General features: G+C 42.9%; 1 protein-coding gene across 1 annotated transcript in view; it reads right to left on the minus strand.

The window, feature by feature from the left end:
- LSAMP (limbic system associated membrane protein) overlaps positions 1-22,024 on the minus strand; it is a 434,442-nt gene that overhangs the window by 33,863 nt on the left and 378,555 nt on the right. Inside the window, 3 exon segments of the mRNA XM_077807324.1 lie at positions 4,217-4,365; positions 5,679-5,799; positions 19,616-19,750. Coding sequence (XP_077663450.1) covers positions 4,217-4,365; positions 5,679-5,799; positions 19,616-19,750 — 405 coding nt within the window.

Consider the following 22,024-nt stretch of genomic DNA (forward strand, 5'->3'; position numbering starts at 1 on the left):
CTCCAGAGACAATGCAGGGTTTTCAGGGAGGTTGTTGGGTGAAGTGCATGGTGTGAACTGCACTATTCAGTCACAAGGACACATCCCAAACTCCATCTGCTAGAAGAGCGCAACTGATTATCCAAAACTAATGTGTGCATGAAATAAGGTGTGGGCTAGCAGGTGAGGTAAGATATGCACGTCTGTGTGTGTGTATGTGTGTGACCGTGTGTGTGTGAACCTGTGTATGTTCATGCATAAAACCTGCACTCTCACTGGGGCACTGACAGATAATGACATTTTGGAAACATGCTCTGATTCTTCTAAGAAACGTGCTCATTGTTGGAAATCTGTTTGTCTGATTAACATGATAACCTACACCTGAAATCTCTTGGGGATTCTGTGGTGGGGACCTGCCTTCTGCTGCTTCTAATTGAAACAGGACTTGCCAGCTGCCCCTCCTTCTCCAGAGCTACTCATTCAAGGGTGCAAACTGGAGAGGGGACAGGACCACTGGGGTGACTGTCCCACTGTAAATCAGACCATACAACCAGCAGGAGCGCAAGGTGCTGCCGGTGCCTGTGGATTCCTGCTTTATCCCCATCTGTGGGCTAGACCCCAAGAAGGTGCAGATTATGATTTGCACCAGTTGAGGGTCTAGTCCAGGGTCTGAGGGGACAACTTCCATTTTGTTTCCATAATGCCTTGGAATGTCTTTGAAAGAATATTGTGCATGCATATGTGTGTGTGCAAACCTGTGTGTGTGAGTGTGCTTGTTTACATTGGGTGGGTATACTTGTATGTTTATGTGTGTCTACATACCTTTATATGTGTTCAGATGTGGATACATATCTTGTGTATGTATGCCTGTGCCTGTGTGTAGCATGGACTCAGCTATAATTATGGTCTTGCTCAGACACTTCCCAAAAGCACTCTGTTAATTCAGGAGAATGAAAGGAAAACAAAATCTTTCCTTCACACTGTATATAGGAAAAATGTTCCTAACACTTTTGACACTGATTCTCCATCACCATATTCTGTGATGATACCACTTGTACCTCTCTGATCATTTTCACAAAAATCCTTTCTATCCCAGACACACAGGGACAGGATGTGTTTTGTTCTTTTCTTGGAGTTCATCACACTCTTTGCTGTAAACAGTCTCCTTTTGCTCCCCCTTGGCTCTGTTTCATTTCTTGGGATAAATCCTTCTGTCTCTGTAAGACTCCAGGAGTAAGGTGCATAAATCTCTCTGTCTATAGCAGACAATGATGCTTCCAGGTCCCTTGCACCACGTCACTCTCTATCTATTAATCTCTCTCCTTTTTTTAACGTAGCGTCTCTCATTACAGTATCTACGTCTAAGGAACTCAGCTTTCTCTGACTTTTTTATGGTACCTGGTATTTCCTCGAACATCCCTCTCACGAGGCTGTATTGTCAAATAATTTTGTGGGTCCCTTTTACCCACTCAGCCATAGGCAAAGTTACATGTATCTTACCACTACCCTACTGCGCTATTTTTGTCTCACCAGCTGTCATTTTTCAACCACTACGGAACCTTCAGGCACCAACATTCTATCTGCCTCTCAAAAGGGACGTTGTTCTAGAGTGAGTTTTTTCTCTGTTAAAAATATATAAAATCTTTTTCTGCTATTTCAATCAATCTGATTCCAAAGAAGAAAATCACTCAAAAGCTGTACCTTGAAAACCTTACACTTGTTCGTGCTTGGGCATGGGGCTGAGAGTGTTCAGTGGCTGCTATTCCAGTTGCTCTGTAAATGATTTTTTTTAAAAAGTGGGCTTGTGTTCTTTGCTTCCTTATGATGGGCGCTTAATTATTAATTATTATTACTTTTTACTTCCCCAGCCCTCTTAACTTTAGAAATATCAAGAATGGCAATTCTGGTCTTCTCTTGCTTTGATTCTCATCGCTCCCACATTAACTGAAAGCAGGGGAGAGGTTTGTAAAAGTGTTAACAAATAATTTTCACCAAGACTCCTTCTATTAGTCACTGAAGTTATATAGGTGTTTACTAAACAAACACACAAACAACAACAAACAGTTACAAGGAGTCTAACAAAAATCTCTTCCCCTCTCAGTTACTCAACTTTCACTCTCGGCTCTCGTATTGTCTTCATTTCACAATTTCTCCAGTCCTAGCCTAGACAGGACCTGAATTTCTAATGTAAAAAAACCAGCAAAATAAAACAGTAAGCAAACCTCAAGAAGTTTTAAACAATGCAGGCCCTCTTTATAAATCATAAAAAAAAAGCAAAAGATGGCGCAAGCTCAACGTATATCCTCTCTGCAGGTTATCTTTAATGGTTTCCCTGATATGGTAGATGAATTCACAAACAAGCTTATTCAGGGAATGTAGCTATCTGCTTGGGCTCTGAGAACCTGGACTTCTGGGATCTATTCCCAGCTCTGCCTGTGACTATGTGACCTTTGATAAGCTCTTTGTCCCTCAGTTTTCCCTCAGGTGCTAAATACTGCTCATCTATCTCCCAGCAGCTTGTGAGGTTAAAATATTCACTATCTGTTAATGCTTTGAGATCCTCAGAAGCAAGATGTGATAAGCATGCAAAGTGTTTCTATTTTTCTATATGAGTTCTGATCTTAGATTTTGTTTCAATTAAGCATTACAGTTCATCTGCAGAAGGGCAGCCATGAGAGAGGGGAAAATTTATTTTGTCAAATTTAGAATGTAGCCGCAAATCATGGGTTCTACTTTTGGCATTTTTAGTAGCAATAGTACTGAGAACAAAACTTGTAGCATTTGAGGTTCATGTTCCAGGCTACAGCCCTGAGATTTTTATTTGAATTTCCTGATGGTCCCCCAAGAGTAGGGCAAAAAAGACTTTCAGAGTAGAAACTTACCTTGTTTGTGTGCCACAAGTTTCCATTTAGTCAAAGACATGTTAATCTCTTATTACTATTGGAACCAGTGGCTTACAGGAAGTGTTCCATGGAATGCACCTTATTTTGCAAAACTTAAAATTAAAAGATAAAAAATCCAGAGGTCTGGTGAGTGCAAACATGCCAGCGGGTTCTCCCATCCCTGCTACATCGATTTTTTTTCATTTAAAAAACTATTTCCCTTATCTTTTGGTAAGTCTGGCTCCAGAAAGCATAAACAAGCCTATCACTCAAAGTGAGGCTCCCTTATAGACTTTACCTCCCAACCTGCCTAGAGAGGTCACAGCTCTATATACTCTAATACAATCCTGTATTTTCAGAGAATGGAAGGGCTCATTTATTTCCAAGTCTGTGGCTCTCACTGGATCATTCTGTTACATCCTATTTGTTGTGATAACGATATCTGTGTGAAGATGGGCTCAAGGTGCAGTATTTGTATCAAGAACTAGATTTCAAATACTCCAAAGTTTGGATGGGATCCAGAGTTGAATTCAGATCCAGGCTTGATCTATTATAGACCAGGTGGGGACCAGCTGTAAAGTTTGGATTCTATAAGCCCTCAGGAGCTTGTGGGGTTTGGGTCTGAGCCTCTCTTCAGTTCTGGGACCCAAGCTTGTGACTGTTGAGGTCTATGGCAATACCTTCATTGACTTCAAAGACAACAGGATCAAAACCTGGGAGTTTGATTACATATTTACTTTAACTGGCTCTATATTTCCCTATATTCTAATCACCTCACTATCAGTGGGGGGCCTTCATTTCCCCACCCATGGTTCTTACAAAATGTAGCACGTCTCTTTAAATAATCCTGGTTTCTGTTTCTCATATAGTCACTCTTAGCTATCTTGCATCACTTCCTTCTATTTTCAGACCCATTTCTCTTTTCTCTGGCTCTCCCCTTCCCAGGCTCACTGGCTACTTCTTTCCATCTCTTTCAATGTTTGACATTTTTCAGCCTCCATGGAACTTTCAGGCCCCAATATTCCATCACTCTCTTAAAGGGGCTGTCACTCTGTTCCCTGCTTAAAATATATATTCTTGTTTTACCAGACTGCAGCGAAGAAAGTTACTCAAAGGACCAAGGGGCTTGAATATAACCCTTTACTCACGTGTGCTTGTGTTCGGCTGTGACTACAAACATGGAAGTATCCATTACCTAATGGCTGCTTGGATTGCTGTTGGAGTTTGGCAGGCTAATGTTTTCCAAGTACCTGAATTTAGAGCCCCTCTTCTAAAGCACACTTACTGTAGTGTAAAGGTACAGGCTGACCTTTGTAAGAGCTGCCTCGAGCCCCCCACCCCACTTCCATACTTACTGTAAAGGTATAGGCTGGCATTTGTGACTCCCAGCTTGTTGGCAGCCACACAGGTGTAGTTGCCATAGTGTTCTTCAGTGACATTGGCCACCATCAGGAGGGACTGGCTCCCCATGCTCTTGATCTCCAGGCCATTGGCACTGTTTATCCTGAGAAGCAAAGAGAAGAGATGTGCAATGCACTAACAACAAGTAGCTCAGTTCCCATCAGATGGAAGGAGTGATGGCAAGAGCAGGGGAGAAAGAAAGGAGAAAGACAAATTGTAGATAGATAGGTAGGTAGGTAGGTAGATACGGGTGGTGAAAGGCAGCAAGATAAGAGAGAGGGGAAAGAAGAAATGGGTTGGAGGAGTGGACGGTGAGAGCATGAAAGAAAGAATGAAAGTAGTGGAGGAAGGGAGAGGGGGAAATAGACAGAAAGAAAAGAGAGGATGATTAAAACGATGGTGAAGGTAGAATGACAGCAGTGGAGAAGGAAAGGAGGGGAAAAAGGATGAGTGAAAAGAAGAGATGCTACCCCGAGCTGACATCCTTGGATGCAATCACTGCATATATTATTTGCTTTCCTGTGATAAAGGGGAGGGGCGCCACCAATGATCAAAGCCAATTTCAAGCAGGAGTTTACTGGACTGAGATAAAAGATTTTTTAGAACGTTAGCTGGCGTGTTCTAATGAACATGTTCTAAAATGCCAGTGTAGACAAGGCAAGCTGTACTTCAGCATCTGCTAAGTGGTTGAGTTGAAACCCAGCATAGTAAAACTCCCTTTTTAACAAGTGCTCAGGTGTAAAGGGTGAGCCCACGGCAGAGGGAATATTTAGGTGTCATTCGCCTGGCTGTTATTTATTTTCCCTTTCCCATGCCAACAGACAGCTGCCGTGGCTCAGGGCCAGGAAAGCTGGATCCAACCAATGGACCAAATTCGGTGATGAATCCTGGTCACATGCCACCAGAGGCACGTTGCACATGCGCTATGGAGGAGGTCATACTGGTGCAGAGAATGTTACATATAAACAACCTCTTCCCTCAGAGTTCAGGGAACCAAGGCCTAATGACCTTTGTTGGAATTTGGCCACAGCACCAGGACTAATACCATCTACTCTTGAGCAAAGGTCATGAGATCTTTAATGCACATAGATGGTCAGTAGATGATCAGAAAGATGGCACCAGTGGTGCCTTAATCCCACACCAGCATGCTGGTGCAGCATTGACGCAAAGGCAAAAGCATCATCTACTGAATCACCCACAGCACTTATTTCAGCACACACGGTTTACAAGCAGGGTTTTACTCACGTCCTGACCAGGCCTGCCCTGCTTACCTTGTCTGAAGGAATGAGATAAGAGATGATTTTAAGCTTATATAGCTCGTGGAGGATTTTTTGTGTGGCATTAAGGGGCTTAGTGGGGAATCTACTAAGCATTTGAAGGTGGTAGAATAAGGAAGAAGATAGACAATATGTTTACCTGGTGTCATCTCTGTACCACTCAAAATCAGGCGTGGGCACTGCTGATGCCTCACATTTGAGTAAGGCTTGCCGTCCCGTGGCAGCTTCGTTGCTCTTAGATTCGGTGATAGTGGGAGGGTCTGCAGAAAAGAAACACATGTTTGTTTCCCAATCTTTCAGGGGCAGAGAAGCAATGAATTTATTTTGGGGTTGGCTGGGCAAACAGAGGCCTTTTGGTGGGTGGAGAACCGCTGATACCAGTTACGTCAAAACAGATGCACAATCTCTTTGCTGACATTTTCATGCAGGGATTTAAGGATATTATAATATGTCTGGTAATGCAATACATATTAATAAGTATTTGCAAATGGGAACTTGCTATGAAGGGCTGTGGGGTTCACTTAAATAATTTAACTGGTGGGAAAAAGGACCCTACAAGGGAGATTTTTTAAAAATATCCTGCTTGGATTTTTCTGCTCCGGCAGTATATCTCTCTGCCATGTGCAGTGAGACAAACCATTTCCACTCCATTGGACCCAGCGCTTGAGATGAGTCATGAAATGAACAAATATTTTTCTATGGCCCTGAAAGCTGTACTGCTAGGCTAGCTGAGGCTCTAAATGTTCCATACTCCTGTTCTCTGCCGAAGAGCCAAATCCCTCACTTTCAGCATTCTTCATATTAGCCATGCTCGATGGCTCTTTAAGAAAAACATTCCAGGCAGGTTGACAGCCCATTCCTTTGGCTCTAATCTTGATTTGCCATGTTTCCAACTAAGGAATAACGAGCCAATCAATCCTGATCACTGAACAAAGAGCAATCCCCTCACTAAGACATACTCATGAGAAAAGATGCGGGGACCTAAGTGTGTCCTGAATAGGTCCCTATATTATTCTTATATTCTACTTCACAAGCAATTGCCCTGTATTTGTTAAATGCATTGGGAGGGGAATCACATGACTGGATTCTGTTCTGGGGTCTGCTCCCAGCTATTTCCTTCCCTATGCCTCAGTTTCAATATCTGTAAAATGGAGATAATTATAATGACCCACCTCAGAGGGGGTATCATTATGTGAGGCATAATTCATTAATATTTGTGAAGTGCTTTGAGATCCGCAGATGGAAGGGGTTAGTGAAGGGCAACATAAAGGATTACTGTACTTCACTGAACAAGTGTCCACCTGTAAAAGCACTTAGGTGTTGCACAAAAAATAACGTAATGGCTCAGCGGCTAACAGCCAGCACCAGAACTCTCCTATACCATTATTGGCACATCCTGGGGTCAATGGGCAAAAAGAAAAGACGAGCAGTGAATTTAGAAAACAGCCACAAGAGAGGTATAACAGGGCACCATTACAGTGAGTTCTGTAATGTACTGGCTTCCTGGGTATCCAGGAGTGAGCAATGCTGTCCTCTGGTGGCTGGGTCCACAAAGAGGCTACAGTATCTACTGCTAGTACCAGCCCTCTTTTAGCTTCCATGAAAGAGGGCAGTGCTTTTGGAGTTGAGGGACAAGGATGCTAATCCTGGCTCCCTAGGTGTGTGTGTAATTTATAGACTAAATTATGGCTATCTGTGCTCCACAGCACATGGATTTGTCACAGTTCTCCAGCCAGTCCTATGGCTAAGAAAGCCTTGCTTCCTCCAGCCTGATGCAGATTGAACTTTGGGACGGAAAGTACAGACAACGCAGCAGATCTCAGTTGCTCTCCTGGAACCCGGGACAGAAGGCCACCCTGCTAGTACTTCCGACTTAGATCATTAGGTATTATTACTGCAAATAGCACTTGCCTAAAATAGCAACTTTCCAAGAAATATAACCCCCAAGGATCAAATTCTCATCAGCCTGCACTGCAGCTCTCTCCCCAGGATTGGAGGCAGCTCCTAAATATTGCACTCATCCTATGCAACTCACACTACTATCAATAGCAAGTCTTTCTGTCTTCTAAGAAGTCCAGCACTGTTGTGTTTGAGCATGATATTGTGTGTGCAGAATAAATAGTGGACCCATAGTGTGGATTGGGGAAGAGAATTTTGTCCTGAATCATATTGACTAGGAATTGCCAATTGGTTCAGGTAAATGATGGGCCTGAGTGGCAAAAGTAGGATCCATATCTAACCTTCCCGTAAGTTTGAGGGTGTTTGCACCCTGGGTTTTGGTTTGGCCCCTTTATACAGGTGGGGCCAGCTGAGCCAGATCCAGATTCAAAGTTTGGAGGCAGTCAGATCCAGGGATTTTGATTCAGGCCCATCCCTAAATAAAATAAGAACTGACCTGACACATCAACCAAAATGGGAGATAAACAAGAGCATGTTTTGAGGTTCAAAGAATGTTTTTCCTTTTGGTTATGGTTTGAATTGCCCTTGCTCCCCGCACTTTCAGGCTCTGTAGGGCACAGCAGAGTCAGCATCCTGTGAGGAGGATTATTCCCATGGCATTTCCAACCGCAGATGAAATGGAAATCTCTACAAGAAAAATCTCTTCTTGGGAGGTTTCTGGCCTGACCTGAAGACTCAAGACTTGTGGATAAGCATCTATGCTTTTGGATAATTATCCAAATAACTCCTGGGGGCTTTTGGAGGTTTGGCCATCACTTAAGAGCAGGCTCTCGTAAGAGTCCTCTCTCTAAAACTGACAGCTCTCTTGATGTTGTGGGGGCTGGTTGTGCTTATGATAATGTTATGAAGCCTGTGAAGAATCTGCAACCCCTGATCTCTCACACAAGAGAAGCGTAAATGTTTTCTGCACACATGGAGAGCGAGTCTTTAGGTAGTAATCTCATTATGATTGATGCTATTTAATAGAAAAGGGCACTTCATTTTAGAAACCAGAGGTGGGGATGGCAAGCCAGGACAATAAGAGAAGATAAGACACATAATGTCACACGCAGATATGGGCGTAATGTTGCATGCAGATATGGGCACTCAGAGAAAATGATTATAAAATATCACATATACTCATGGTATATGTGATATATATGCCTTTCCAATGCTTTATCCCCTGACTCTCTCCCTTCTTGCCTCCCCCAGTCCCAACCTGTTCAGGCCACACATTTAGTCCTGTCCTACTACTCTGTGTTTATGCAGGCTGTGGTGGATCAGAAAGGGTGCTTCCTGGATATAAACTCAGGCTGGCTTGGGAAAGTTCATTTTGCAGATAATTAAGGAATTCAAGCCTGTATAGGAAGGGATTCTATTCTCGCCACTTAGCAGGGATGTCAATATTATTTTTGCGTCAGCTGTGATACTTAGGGACCCTTGGCTGAGGAAGCCATACTCTGATTATGAGGTTGACACATGGCGATTTAACTCTTTGGCCCAGTCATGCCAGAAATGTAGCTCCTTGGGGCAGGGGCTGTCATTTTGTTCTGTTTATACAGTGCTAATCACAAAGGGCCCTTAGTCCATGACTGCGGCTCCAAGGTACTACTATAATAATAACAACAACAACAACAACAACAGAATGATGTGTGGGGGTGCTTTGTTTGGCCTGGTCTACACTACAAAGTTAGGCTGAGGTAAACTGCCTTGCATCAACCTAGCTGTGCATGTTTCTACATTCAAATTTGTCTCCCGCCAAGGTAGGCGCCTCGTTACGATGATGCAGTGACACCACCTGTCCATAAGGTGCTGAGCCATTGTTGACCTACTGTGGTCAACACAATGCTACTGTCGACACTGCATGACCTATGTGGACTGTACCAGTCATCCAGCAACTGTCCCACAATGCCCGACACTGACTGCTCTGGTCTCAGTTGTGAACTCCATGGGTCACAGAGACTGGGAGAAACCCCTCCCTCTAAAAACCCTGCGCATTTTTGAAATGCCCTTTCCTTATTGCCCAGCATAGTGAGCACACCGAACAGCTTTCCCTTGTTGTGTGCAACCACCCAACCGACCACCTTGATTTTCAGCAAGTCTTGGAGCACTGGAGAAGTTCCAGAAGCCTGTCTGAAAGCTAATGTTATGCAGTTTTTACAAAAGTAAACTGGATGACCTGAGTAATTATAGGCTTCTCAGCCTCACATTGATTCCGGGTAAGATAATGGAGCGATTGATATGGGACTCGATTAATAAAGAACTTAAAGGAGGGCAATGTAATTAATGCAAATCAACATGGGTTTATGGAAAATAAATCCTGTCAAACTAACTTGATTTTTTTTTTTGGTTGAGATTACAAGTTTGGTTGATAAAGGTAAGTGTTAACATAATATACATAGACTTCAGTAACGCATTTCACTTTCTATCACACAACATTTTGATTACAAAATTAGAATATAACATTAACATGGCACACATTAAATTGATTAAAAACTGGCTAACTGATAGGTCTCAAAATGTAACAGTAAATAGAGAATGGGTCTGTTTTGAGTGGGGTCCTGCGGCGATAAGTTCTTAGCCCTAGGCTATTTAACATTTTTATCAAAGACCTGGAAAGAAACAAAATCATCACCAATAAAGTTTGCAGTTGACACAAAAATCTGGGGAATGCTAAATAACAAAGAGAACATGTTACTGATTCAGAGTGATCTGGATTGCATGCAAATGTATGCATGCAATATGTTTTTTAATATGGCTAAATGTAAATGTATATATCTAGGAACAAAGAATGTAGGTCATACGTATAGGATGGGGGACTCTGTCTTGGGAGGCCATAAGTCTGAAAAAGTTTGGGGGTTGTGGTCAATAATCAGCTGAATAAGAGCTCCCAGTATGATGCTGTGACCACAAGAGCTTATGCAATCCTTGGATGTATAAACAGGGGAGTCTTGAGTAGGAACAGAGGTTATTTTACCACTGCATTTGGCATTGGAGCAGTTTATTTATATACACAGGGATGTCCCTTGAATCCTCCCGAGAGGTCTTGATGAAACTTCCATGGAGGTACTCCACAATCCTCTCCCGAAGTTTTCTGGGGATGGCAGCCTTATTTCTTCCTCCATGTTAGGATACTTCCCCATGCCAGTCCACGATGACTTTGGCAGGCAGCATTGCAGTAAACAGGCTCATGGGCTCGAGTGGCACATGGGCTCGAGTGGCATCAGGATGCTAGCAGCAGCTCTGTGTGCTCTCTGTGCCTTCGTTACCCACAAGAATAACATATGAGCTAAAATCACCACTGCCTGTGGAAAATAGGGTGAGTGCTCCGTGGCACTGCCCTGCACTCAGACTCATGGAAATAGGGGTCAAAATTGTATTGTTTCATGCAACCAAACCATTCCCTCCTCATTCCACCATGCCATGGGCCATACTCACCATGGCTGGGGCTGAAGAGTAGTGCTTTAAGACTGAAGTATCAATAAACATGTTTTGTTTAAAACTTTAGGGGAGCAAGGGAAGGGAGTTCTGAAACTTAACTTTCATTTTCTGATGTGACTACACTGACAATGGCACCTCTATGTATTTTATCTGAAGTTGTTGCCAATGCAGCCTTGAGCAGTCCCCCCCAACCTCCATGCCCACGGAATGCCAGACCATGATAAGGTGGAGAGAAAAGAGGACTTGGGATGACAGCTTCAGGGAGATCCTTCAAGCCAGTGCTACATCAGACAGAGGGCCTGGAGGATGAATATTGCAGACAGTATGGAGAGGGAAAGAGTGGACAGGAGAAAGACCCAGGAATCGGAGAGGGAGATGCACCAGGACATAATGAGGCTTCTCCAGCAGAAAACACAGATGCTGCACTCTCCTGTTACCTACAGGTTCAACAATCATGGGCTGGTCTCCCTTTGAAGTCAATGAGGAACTCCATTTTAGCGTCTCATTACACCCTCCCCCCCGCCAACATAGAATCATAGAATATCAGGGTTGGAAGGGACCTCAGGAGGTCATCTAGTCCAACCCCTGCTCAAAGCAGGACCGATCCCCAATTAAATCATCCCAGCCAGGGCTTTGTCAAGCCTGACCTTAAAAACTTCTAAGAAGGAGATTCCACCACCTCCCGAGGTAACACATTCCAGTGTTTCACCACCCTCCTAGTGAAAAAGTTTTTCCTAATATCCAACCTAAATCTCCCACACTGCAACTTGAGACCATTACTCCTTGTCCTGTCATCCGCTACTACTGAGAATAGTCTAGATCCATCCTCTTTGGAACCACCTTTCAGGTAGTTGAAAGCAGCTATCAGATCTCCCCTCATTCTTCTCTTCTGTAGACTAAACAATCCCAGTTCCCTCAGCCTCTCCTCGTAAGTCATGTGTTCCAGTCCCCTAATCATTTTTGTTGCCCTCCACTGGACTCTCTCCAATTTTTCGACATCCTTCTTGTCGTGTGGGGCCCAAAACTGGACACAGTACTCCAGATGAGGCCTCGCCAATGTTGAATAGAGAGGAATGATCACTGCTGGCAATGCCCCTACTTATACATCCCAAAATGCCATTGGCCTTCTTGGCAACAAGGGCACACTGTTGACTCATATCCAGCTTCTCGTCCACTGTAACCCCTAGGTCCTTTTCTGCAGAACTGCTGCCTAGACATTTGGTCCCTAGTCTGTAGCGGTGCGTTGGATTCTTCCATCCTAAGTGCAGGACTCTGCACTTGTCCTTGCTGAACCTCATCAGATTTCTTTTGGCCCAATCCTCCAATTGGTCTAGGGCCGTCTGTATCCTATCCCTACCCTCCAGCGTATCTACCACTCCTCCCAGTTTAGTGTCGTCTGCAAACTTGCTGATGGTGCAATCCACACTATCCTCCAGATCATTTATGAAGATATTGAACAAAACCGGCCCCAGGACCAACCCTTGGGGCACTCCGCTTGATACTGGCTGCCAACTAGACATGGAGCCATTGATCACTACCCGTTGATCCCGACAATCTAGCCAATTTTCTACCGACCTTATAGTGCATTCATCCAGCCCATACTTCTTTAACTTGCTGACAAGAATACTGTGGGAGAAAGTGTCAAAAGCTTTGCTAAAGTCAAGGAACAACACATCCACTGCTTTCCCTTCATCCACAGAACCAGTTATCTCGTCATAGAAGGCAATTAAATTAGTCAGGCATGACTTGCCCTTGGTGAATCCATGCTGACTGTTCCTGATCACTTTACTCTCCTCTAAGTGCTTCAGAATTAATTCCTTGAGGACCTGCTCCATGATTTTTCCGGGGACTGAGGTGAGGCTGACTGGCCTGTAGTTCCCATATTCCACATGGTATCAGGAGCCACATCCCTACCCCTAACACTTCACTCTGGGGGACAGTTAGCACAACCACAGCTTCTTATAGACTGATCTGTGAGAGCCATGGCTGGTGTATGTTCAGCAGAAGTGGACTGAAATGGATATGAACATTCTTTCCCCTTGTTACGTTCTGTTCTGTTAATTTATTTCAGAAGTTTTTATCGAATGTCTTTTTAACCGCACATTGCTTTTTTGCACTGGTTCTGGTATGCAATAAAAATCATTTTTTTGGTAAATAATTATCTGTAATACTTTACAAACACATGCTGCAGAAGGCATAGTGTTACTGAATGCACCCACTACTTCTTATTGTACAGGATGACAGAACTCATAGGATCAGTAACAAACACAGTGTAATAATCATGAATGTATAGCAAGCGCTGCAAAATTAATAGGTGCATTACCAGTTTTATATTCATAGATGTACACTAAGCACCACACAATTCTTAATTGCTCTCAGGGCCAGGTAAAGCCCAGTCCACCACATCACATTACTCTGGCTGATTGTTAAAGTGCTCTTTCAAAGCCTCCCTCAGCTTCATAGCTCCTCATTGAGCTCTTGTGGCTGGCTGTTCAAAGTCTGCAGACAGCCGCTCCACCTCCACCCTGTCAGCAACTTTCCCCCCTTTGCCTTACAAATATTATGCAGGACACAGCAGGCAGCTATAATCACTGTGATATTTTTTTCACTGAGATCTGATCTTGTAAGTAAACAATGCCAGAATCTGTTCAATCTTCCAAAAGCGCAGTCAACTGTCCATCTGCTCCTGCCGAGCTTGTACTTGAATCTTTCCATGGTACTATCAAGGTGGCTGGTCTATGGCATCAGGAGCCAGTGGAGTAAGGAGTAGGCTGGGTTCCCCAGGATCATTACTGGCATTTCAACTCGCCAGTGGTAATGTGCCAGTTGGGAAAGAAAGTGCCTGTTTGTAGCTTTCTGAACAGTCCTGTGTTCTTAAAGATGTGACACTTTCCCTGACCAGCCAACATAGAAGGTACTCGGTGATCCACTAAAGTTTGCATAACCTTAGAAAAGTAGCCCTTTCTGTTGATGTACTGTGTGGCAAGATGGTCTGATGCCAAAATGGGGACATGCATGCCATCTATCACCCTATCACAGTTTGGGAACCCCATTGCTGCAAATTCATCCACTGTATCCTGCACATTGCTGAGAGACGAAGTCCTGCATAGCAGGGGATGATTAATGGCCCTGCGTGCTTGCATGACAATAGCTGCTACTGTGGATTTTCCAACTTCAAAATGATTTCCCACTGACGGGTAGCAATCTGGCATTGCAAAGTTCCACAGAGGGATCGCCACCCATGTCTCTACTATCGGTGCAGCTGTCATTCTGGTGCCCATGTGCTGGAGGGTGGTTGCATCCAAAAGTTCTGCAGCCACCGCGTGTCATCCCAAACCTGCATTATGATGCAATCCCAGCAGGCAGTGTTTGTTAATTGAACCCAGAGTGGCACTCCATCATATGCAGCTGTCCCATGAATGCCACCAACCACCTTGAATTAATTTTCGCTATGTCCCACAGCAATCTGTCCTCCACGAAATTGTCATGTCCCCTGCTGCTGTGATTCTTCCTGAGGCTCTGCAAATACTGGAGGATTTTCATCCCATGTTAGCAACATTCATGACAACAGGGCAGAGATATGCGGGCTCGATACTTCTGTCAGAAAACATGGGCAGTGAGGAGGGCTGTGCAGGTTTGTGGAATTTTAAAAAAGGAGTGAAAATTATTGGAGATGGATGGCAGTAGGGGATCTAGAAAGTTGCATAATGGGCTCCAGACCCCTTGCTCCCAGTGACCCCTGGGTGATTTGTTTCTGCCCCAGCATGGAGTGCCAAATTTTCCCAAAAGACAGTATGCTGGATGATGCAAGTTGCACACTGGGATACCTCCCTGTTGTGCACCACAGCACAAGGACTCCTGGTGACTATACACAGTGTCGACACAAGGAGCCAAATATGCACCTGCATGAGCGATATACAAACTTTGGAAGCTGTATGCCAAGGTAAATTGCATCAGCTGAAGTTTGTAGTGTTGCCAGGACAAAGATAGAAGGGGAGATGGTGATGAAGCAAAGTGACACTGATCTGTAGCCGTGGATGCATACTGTGTGTTCCATAACATCTTTGACCTGCGTGATAAGGACGCAGGAGATTCTGAGCCTGGATTTTCCTATTTTCCTAGCACACTTTGTGCTGATGTTTGGGAAGTGAAGTCCAGAGAGGAATGAGATGGTTCCTGGGCATATGCTGCATGTCCTTTTATTGTTTTTAGAGCTGGTTAGAGCCCAGAATTCCCATTCTGTGGGAATTCTGAAATATTGTTTTTTATTTCAAATTAGAACATAATAAAATAATAATAATAATAATTAATAATGGTATTAAGAGATGTCATGTATTACATTATGATTTACTTGACATAATAGTTGAAATACTTCAACTATTATATTAAACATAAAAGTCAAAACAATATAGTTGAAATGTTTTGACTTTATCAGACAAAGCATTTTCACTTTATTGAAACAAAATATTTCGACTGTACCATATTGAAATGAATCACTTTGATAATTTTTGTCAAAAGGCTGAATAAATCAATACATTTCTGTGGACTGTTTTGATTTTTTCAAACGAGCATTTTCCTACCTAAAAACATTCCTCGGAAAATTTTCTACCAGCTCTAATTGTTTTCATTTGTGTTAAATATATTCATTCAGTGTTATACATTTATTCATTAAGTGTAAGCAACTATTTGAACTGACATGCTTGTTCGGATTCTATGCCTACAAAATATATTCCTAATTATTGTTTAACAAAGAATTTATATATAAATAAAAGCATTATCAGGGGTGTATGTCCACATAACAAAGAAAGAACTTAACAGCATAAGAACGGCCATACTGGGCCAAACAAGTGGTCCATCTAGCCCAGTATACTGTCTTCTGATAGTGGTCAGTGCCAGATGCTTCAGAAGGAATGAACAGAACAGGGCAATTATCGAGTGATCCATCCAGTCATCCAGTACCAGCATCTGTCAGTCAGAGGCTTAGGGACACCCAGAGCATCGGGTTGTATCCGTGACCAGCTTGGCTGATTGCCATTGATGGACCTGTCCTCCATGAACTTATTTACTTCTTTTTAGAACCCAGTTATACTTTTGGCCTTCACAACATCCTCTGGCAACCAACTCCACAGATTAACTGTGAGTTGTGTGAAGAAGTACTTCCTTATGTTTGTTTGAAACCTGCTGCCTGTTAATTTTATTAGGTGTTCACTAGTTCTTGTGTTATGTGAAGGGATAAATACTTTCCTATTCACTTTCTCCACACCAGTCATGATTTTATAGACCTCTATCATATCCCCCCTTAGTCTTTTCTAAACTGAATAGTCTCAGTCTTTTTCATTGCTCCTCATATGGAAAATGTTCTATACCCCAACCGTTTTTGTTGCCTTTCTCTCTACCTTTTCCAAGTCTAATATATCTCTGGGGTTGCAAGAACCGCATGCAGTATTCAAGGTATGGACGTACCATGAATTTATATAATGACATTATGATATTTTCTTATTATCTATCCCTTTCCTAACGGTTCCTAACATTGTTAGCTTTTTTTGACTGCCACATAAGAACATAAGAACGGCGATACTCGGTCAGACCAAAGGTCCATCTAGCCCTGTATCCTATCTTCTGACAGTGGTCAATGCCAGGTGCCCCAGAGGGAATGAACACAACAGGTAATCATCAAGTGACCTATCCCCTGTCGCCCACTCCCAGCTTCTGGCAAACATCGGCTAGGGACACCATCCCTGCCCATCCTGGCTAATAGCCATTGATGGACCTGTCCTCCATGAATTTATCTAGTTCTTTTTTGAACTCTTATAGTCTTGGTCTTCACAACATCCTCTGGCAAAAAGTTCCACAGGTTGGCTGTGTGTTGTGTGAAGAAATACTTCCTTTTGTTTGTTTTAAATCTACTGTCTATTAATTTCATTTGGTGACCCCAAGTTTGTGTGTTATGAGAAGGAGTAAATAACACTTCCTTATGTACTTTCTCCACACCAGTCGTGATTTTATAGACCTCTATCCTATCCCCCTTTAGTCATCTCTTTTCCAAGCTGAAAAGTCCCAGTCTTATTAATCACTGCACATTGAACAGATGTTTTCAGAGAACTATCCACAATGACTCCAGGATCTCTTTCTTGAGTGGTAACAGCTAATTTAGGCCCCATAATTTTGTATGTATAGTTGGGATTATGTTTTCCATGGTACATTACTTCGCACTTATCAACACTGAATTTCATCTGCCATTTTGTTGCCCAGTCACCCAGTTCTGTGAGATCCCTTTGTAACTCTTTGCAGTCAGTTTTGAATTTATCCATCTTGAGTAATTTTGTGTCATCTGCAAACTTTGCCACTTCAGTGTCTACCCCCTTTTCCAAATCATTTATGAATATGTTGCACAGCACTAGTCCCAATACCTATCTTTGAGGGACTTTGCTATTTACCTCTCTACATTATGAAACTGACCATTTATTCCTACCATTTGTTTCCTGTCTTTTACCAGTTTCTCATCCATGAAAGGAGCTTTCCTCTTATCCCATGACTGCCTATTTTGCTTACAAGACTTCGATGATGGACCTTGTCAGAGGCTTTCTGAAAGTCTAAGTACACTGTATCAACTGGATCACCCTTGTCCACATGTTCATTGATCCCCTGAAAGAATTCTAAGAGATAAGTGGGGCATGATTTCCCTTTACAAAAGTTGTGTCGACTCTTCATCAACAAATTGTGTTCATCTATGTGTCTGATAATTCTTTACTTTAGTATAGTTCCAATCAATTTGCTTGCTACTAAAGTTAGACTTACCAGTCTGTGATTGCCAGGATCGCCTCTGAAGTCTTTTTAAAAAATGGGTGTTACATTAGCTACCCTCCAGTCCTCTGGTACAGAGGCTGATTTGAGTGATAGGTTACATACCACAGTTAGCAGTTCTGCAATTTCATATCGGAGTTCCTTCAGACTAACTGCTATTTAATTTGTCAATTTGTTCTAAAAACTCTGCTACTGATATCTCAATCTGGGACAGTTCCTCAGATATGTCACCTAAAAAGAATGGCTCAGGTGTGGGAATCTCTTTCACATCCTCTGCACTGAAAACTGATGCAAAGAATTCATTTAGCTTCTCCGCAACAGCCTTGTCTTCCTTGAGTGCTCCTTTAGCACCTTGATTGTCCAGTGGCCCCACTGATTGTTTGGCAGGCTTCCTACTTCTGGAGTCCTTTTTTTTTTTTTTTTTTTTGCTGTTAGTTTTTGTGTCTTTTATTAGTTGCTTTTCAAATTTATTTTTGGCCTAACTAATTACACTTCTTACACATGACTTGCCAGATGCTCCTCTCTATTATTCTCAGTCAGATCTGACTTCCAATTTTCAAAGGATGCCTTTTTGCCTCTAATCACCTCTTTTACTCTATTGTTTAACCATAGTGGCATTTTTTTTGGTCCTCTTACTATTTCTTTTTATCTGGGGCATACATTTAATTTAAGTAACCACATGCCTAACCATGCACTGGGGCTGAATCATATGTTAGACTAGCTTGCTAAAAAGAGCAACATATGGCTAGGATTATGAACTATTTATTAACTGTGTGATGTGTGGGCAGGAAGTTTGGCCAATGTATACGGCACAGGGGCATTGCTGGCACATGATGGCATATATCACATTGGTAGATGTGCAGGTATCTACATATCTGTTGTTAGGTGATGGGACACCATCATAGGACTTAATCACATCAGCCACACTATCAGAGGCTTGTTCACCTGCACATCTACCAATATGATATATGCCATCATGTGCCAGCAATGTCCCTCTGCCATGTACATTGGCCAAACCAGACAGTCTCTACGTAAAAGAATAAATGGACACAAATCAGACGTCAAGAATTATAACATTCAAAAACCAATTGGAGAACACTTCATTCTCTTTGGTCACTCGATTACAGACCTAAAAGTTGCAATTCTTCAACAAAAAACTTCAAAAACAGACTCCAATGAGAGACTGCTGAATTGGAATTAATTTGCAAACTGGATACAATTAACTTAGGCTTGAATAAAGACTGGGAGTGGATGGGTCATTACACAAAGTAAAACTATTTCCCCTTGCTTATTTTTTCCCCCTACTGTTACTCATACCTTCTTGTCAACAGTTGGAAATGGGCCATCCTGATTATCACTACAAAAGGGTTTTTTTTCTCCTGCTGATAATAGCTCACCTTAATTGATCACTCTCGTTATAGTGTGTATGGCAACACCCATTTTTTCATGTTCTCTGTGTATACATCTATCTATCTTCCTACTGTATTTTCCACTGCATGCATCCAATGAAGTGGGTTTTAGCCCACGAAAGCTTATGCTCAAATAAATTTGTTAGTCTCTAAGGTGCCACAAGTACTCCTTGTTCTTCTTGTTCATGGTACTGTTCTCCTGAATGTCAGTGGCTAAAGATGGACTGTGCTGGCCCTTATAGTGGGAGGGAAAGGGGAACCTCACAGATACTTTTTTTACACCATTCACCAAGTCTAAGGAATAAGGTCTGCTCTCAGGTGAGTCTCTCTGATTTCAGGGCATGCATGTCCAACAGTAGAAATTCCCATCATGTTTCCTTTGAAAAGAAATAGGGCCCAGGTTATGGGGATGCCAGGATGTTCTCCTATTCCTGCCATCACCATGGTATGGGAGCCCAATCCCATCTGGTTCAAATATACTCACAGTTCACAGTGACCCGGACTTGCTTGACATCTGCCGAGGAAACTTCATTGGCAGCTTTGCACTCGTACTTGCCAGATTGCTCCCGTGTGATCCCTAGGATCTCCAGGTACTCTTCCTCGCCTTCAAATTCTCTTCCTAGGAGAAGAAAAATACACAGCAGGATGTTGTTAGGTGATGTCGACTTTAGCAGCTGTCTCTTTGGTTGTAACCTGTGAATGATCATGGCACAAGTATCCATGAAATAATGACAGATAGGAGCTACTTAGAGGCTATCTCAGCAACCACAGCAGTTACAGACTTTTTTTTTTTAAATGAAAGCTTAGATTCTAGAGAACAAAAAGGATGGGCGAAAGGAGTGCCAAATGCCAAACACCACAAACTGGCCCAAACTGAACCTTGTGGCCAGAATCAGACACATTCGTAGAAGCAAAATCTCCAACTTGCGAGGACAAAATTAGTTTAATGACTAGGTATTTGAAAACCAAGGGAGGGCAGACAGATTATAATTGGCTCTATGGTAGTTATGACCATCATAAATTGGGACATATTGTAGCCCCCTGACCATGAAAAGTTGTGGAATTATTTTCTGTCTCTGAAAACGCAAACCTCCAAGCCAAACCACCATTGACAAGACTAAGTTTCCTGGAAACACCTCCACACTGAGAAGTACCAGCTTTTGGAAAGTAAAAATGAGCCACAGAGACCAATAATCACTGCAAACCCTAGCTCTCCATTCTTCAGTTTCTCCATCTGCAAACTGTGGCTAATAATACCCCCCTCCAAGGAAGGTTGTGAGGTCAACCTATGGAAAGCACATTGAGATCCTTGGATGGAGGTGCAATAGAAGTGTACAGTGTTAGGATTTAGTGTATCTACACTATCACTCTGGAACCCAAGCTTGGACTCTCCCTAGAAGGATTATGAGCAATGTTGGGCAAAACCATGATGGGAGAGTATTTTCCTGTCTTAACAGGGTACAAACACTGCTCTGGAGCATGGCCGCAGCAATGTTTGCAAACGGGATAGCACAGGCAAACAAACTCAAGCCAAAAACAAAAAATCCAATTCTAATCTCACTTTTAAATCACACTGGTCAGATGAAAATCTGGCCTTTTCATTGAAGTGGCTGAATGGCATTTGAGCTCTTTTCAAAGTCTGACCCCATCTGTGGGTGGGCAGCTCCTCTGAAACTCCATCCCTGACTTCCTGGATATGCTTCAAACACTGTCTGTGTGGACTGGGCATTAGTCCCTGGCTCACAAAGTCCGGAGTGGCAGCAGTAGCTAGGCCCACTCTCAGGGGTTCCAGTTCCACTGATATTCCCTGGAGTGGCAGAACCATCCCAGAGCACAGGCATATGTTTCCTGTGGCGTATTAGCCAAAGCAAGTTAGCCAGGTCAGATTAGCCAAACACAATGGAGGATGAACACAGGGCGCCAGCCAGATTCTCTTTGCTTTGCGCCAGGGATAGGGACTTTGGGGACTGATAAATCTCTGCTCAGGATTCTCTCTCTTGCACCACCACTCCTAGTTCTTGTTTTTCCTGCACTCGTCAAAATCCCCCAATGTGTAAAATCATCCACAGACAGGGCAACTCGGTATTCAAAGGGAAGCAGCCACTCCACACCCAGGTGAATGAACTCTTCTGCAGTGGATAAGCTTTCCTCTTCTATTCAGACCCAAAACCCAGATCCAAATGCTCCCAGATTTCCGATGAATTTGAAGCTAATCACTGTTTCCCAAACCATTATCTGCTTTTGTGTAAGTCTGCATTTTATTTTCAGGACCTACTAGCATGGATGCAGAAAGAGCTAGCGCTCTGCTGCATGACCTGCTTTTGTGGAGGTGTGTCATAAATATAAAGGGAAGAGTAACCAGCTTTCTGTATACAGTGCTATAAAATTCCTCCTGGCCAGAGGCAAAACCCTTTCACCTGTAAAGGGTTAAGAAGCTCAGCTAACCTCGCTGGCACCTGACCTGTTTTCTTTCTAACTCTCGGGTGTAAAGTTAGTTAAAAACAGAGAGGTTAGGATGACAGACTGCACTGTTCAACAGCAGTTGGAATTAGCCAGCTTTGAAGCTGAGGAAAAACAAAAGGAACATGGAAGACGGGTAGAACTCAGAAAGATGGAAATGGAGGCAAAAGAAAAAGAAATGGAGGCTGCCCACAGGAGAGAAATGGAGGCAAAGGAAAAAGAAAAGGAGAAGAGGGAAAAAGAGAGGACGCATGCATTGGAGATGAGAAGGCAAAGGCTCAGCAGAATATACCAAATAACCCTAACAATCCTTCCCCAACAATCCACAAATGGGAGCGACTATGTCCACAGTATGATGAATTCAGCGATATTGCTGAATATTTTCTCACCTTTGAGAGACTGTGCACACTCCATCAAATTCCTGAAGCTCACA

The sequence above is a fragment of the Eretmochelys imbricata genome, chromosome 1, assembly GCF_965152235.1.
Source record: "Eretmochelys imbricata isolate rEreImb1 chromosome 1, rEreImb1.hap1, whole genome shotgun sequence".
NCBI classification, from domain to species: Eukaryota; Metazoa; Chordata; order Testudines; family Cheloniidae; genus Eretmochelys; species Eretmochelys imbricata.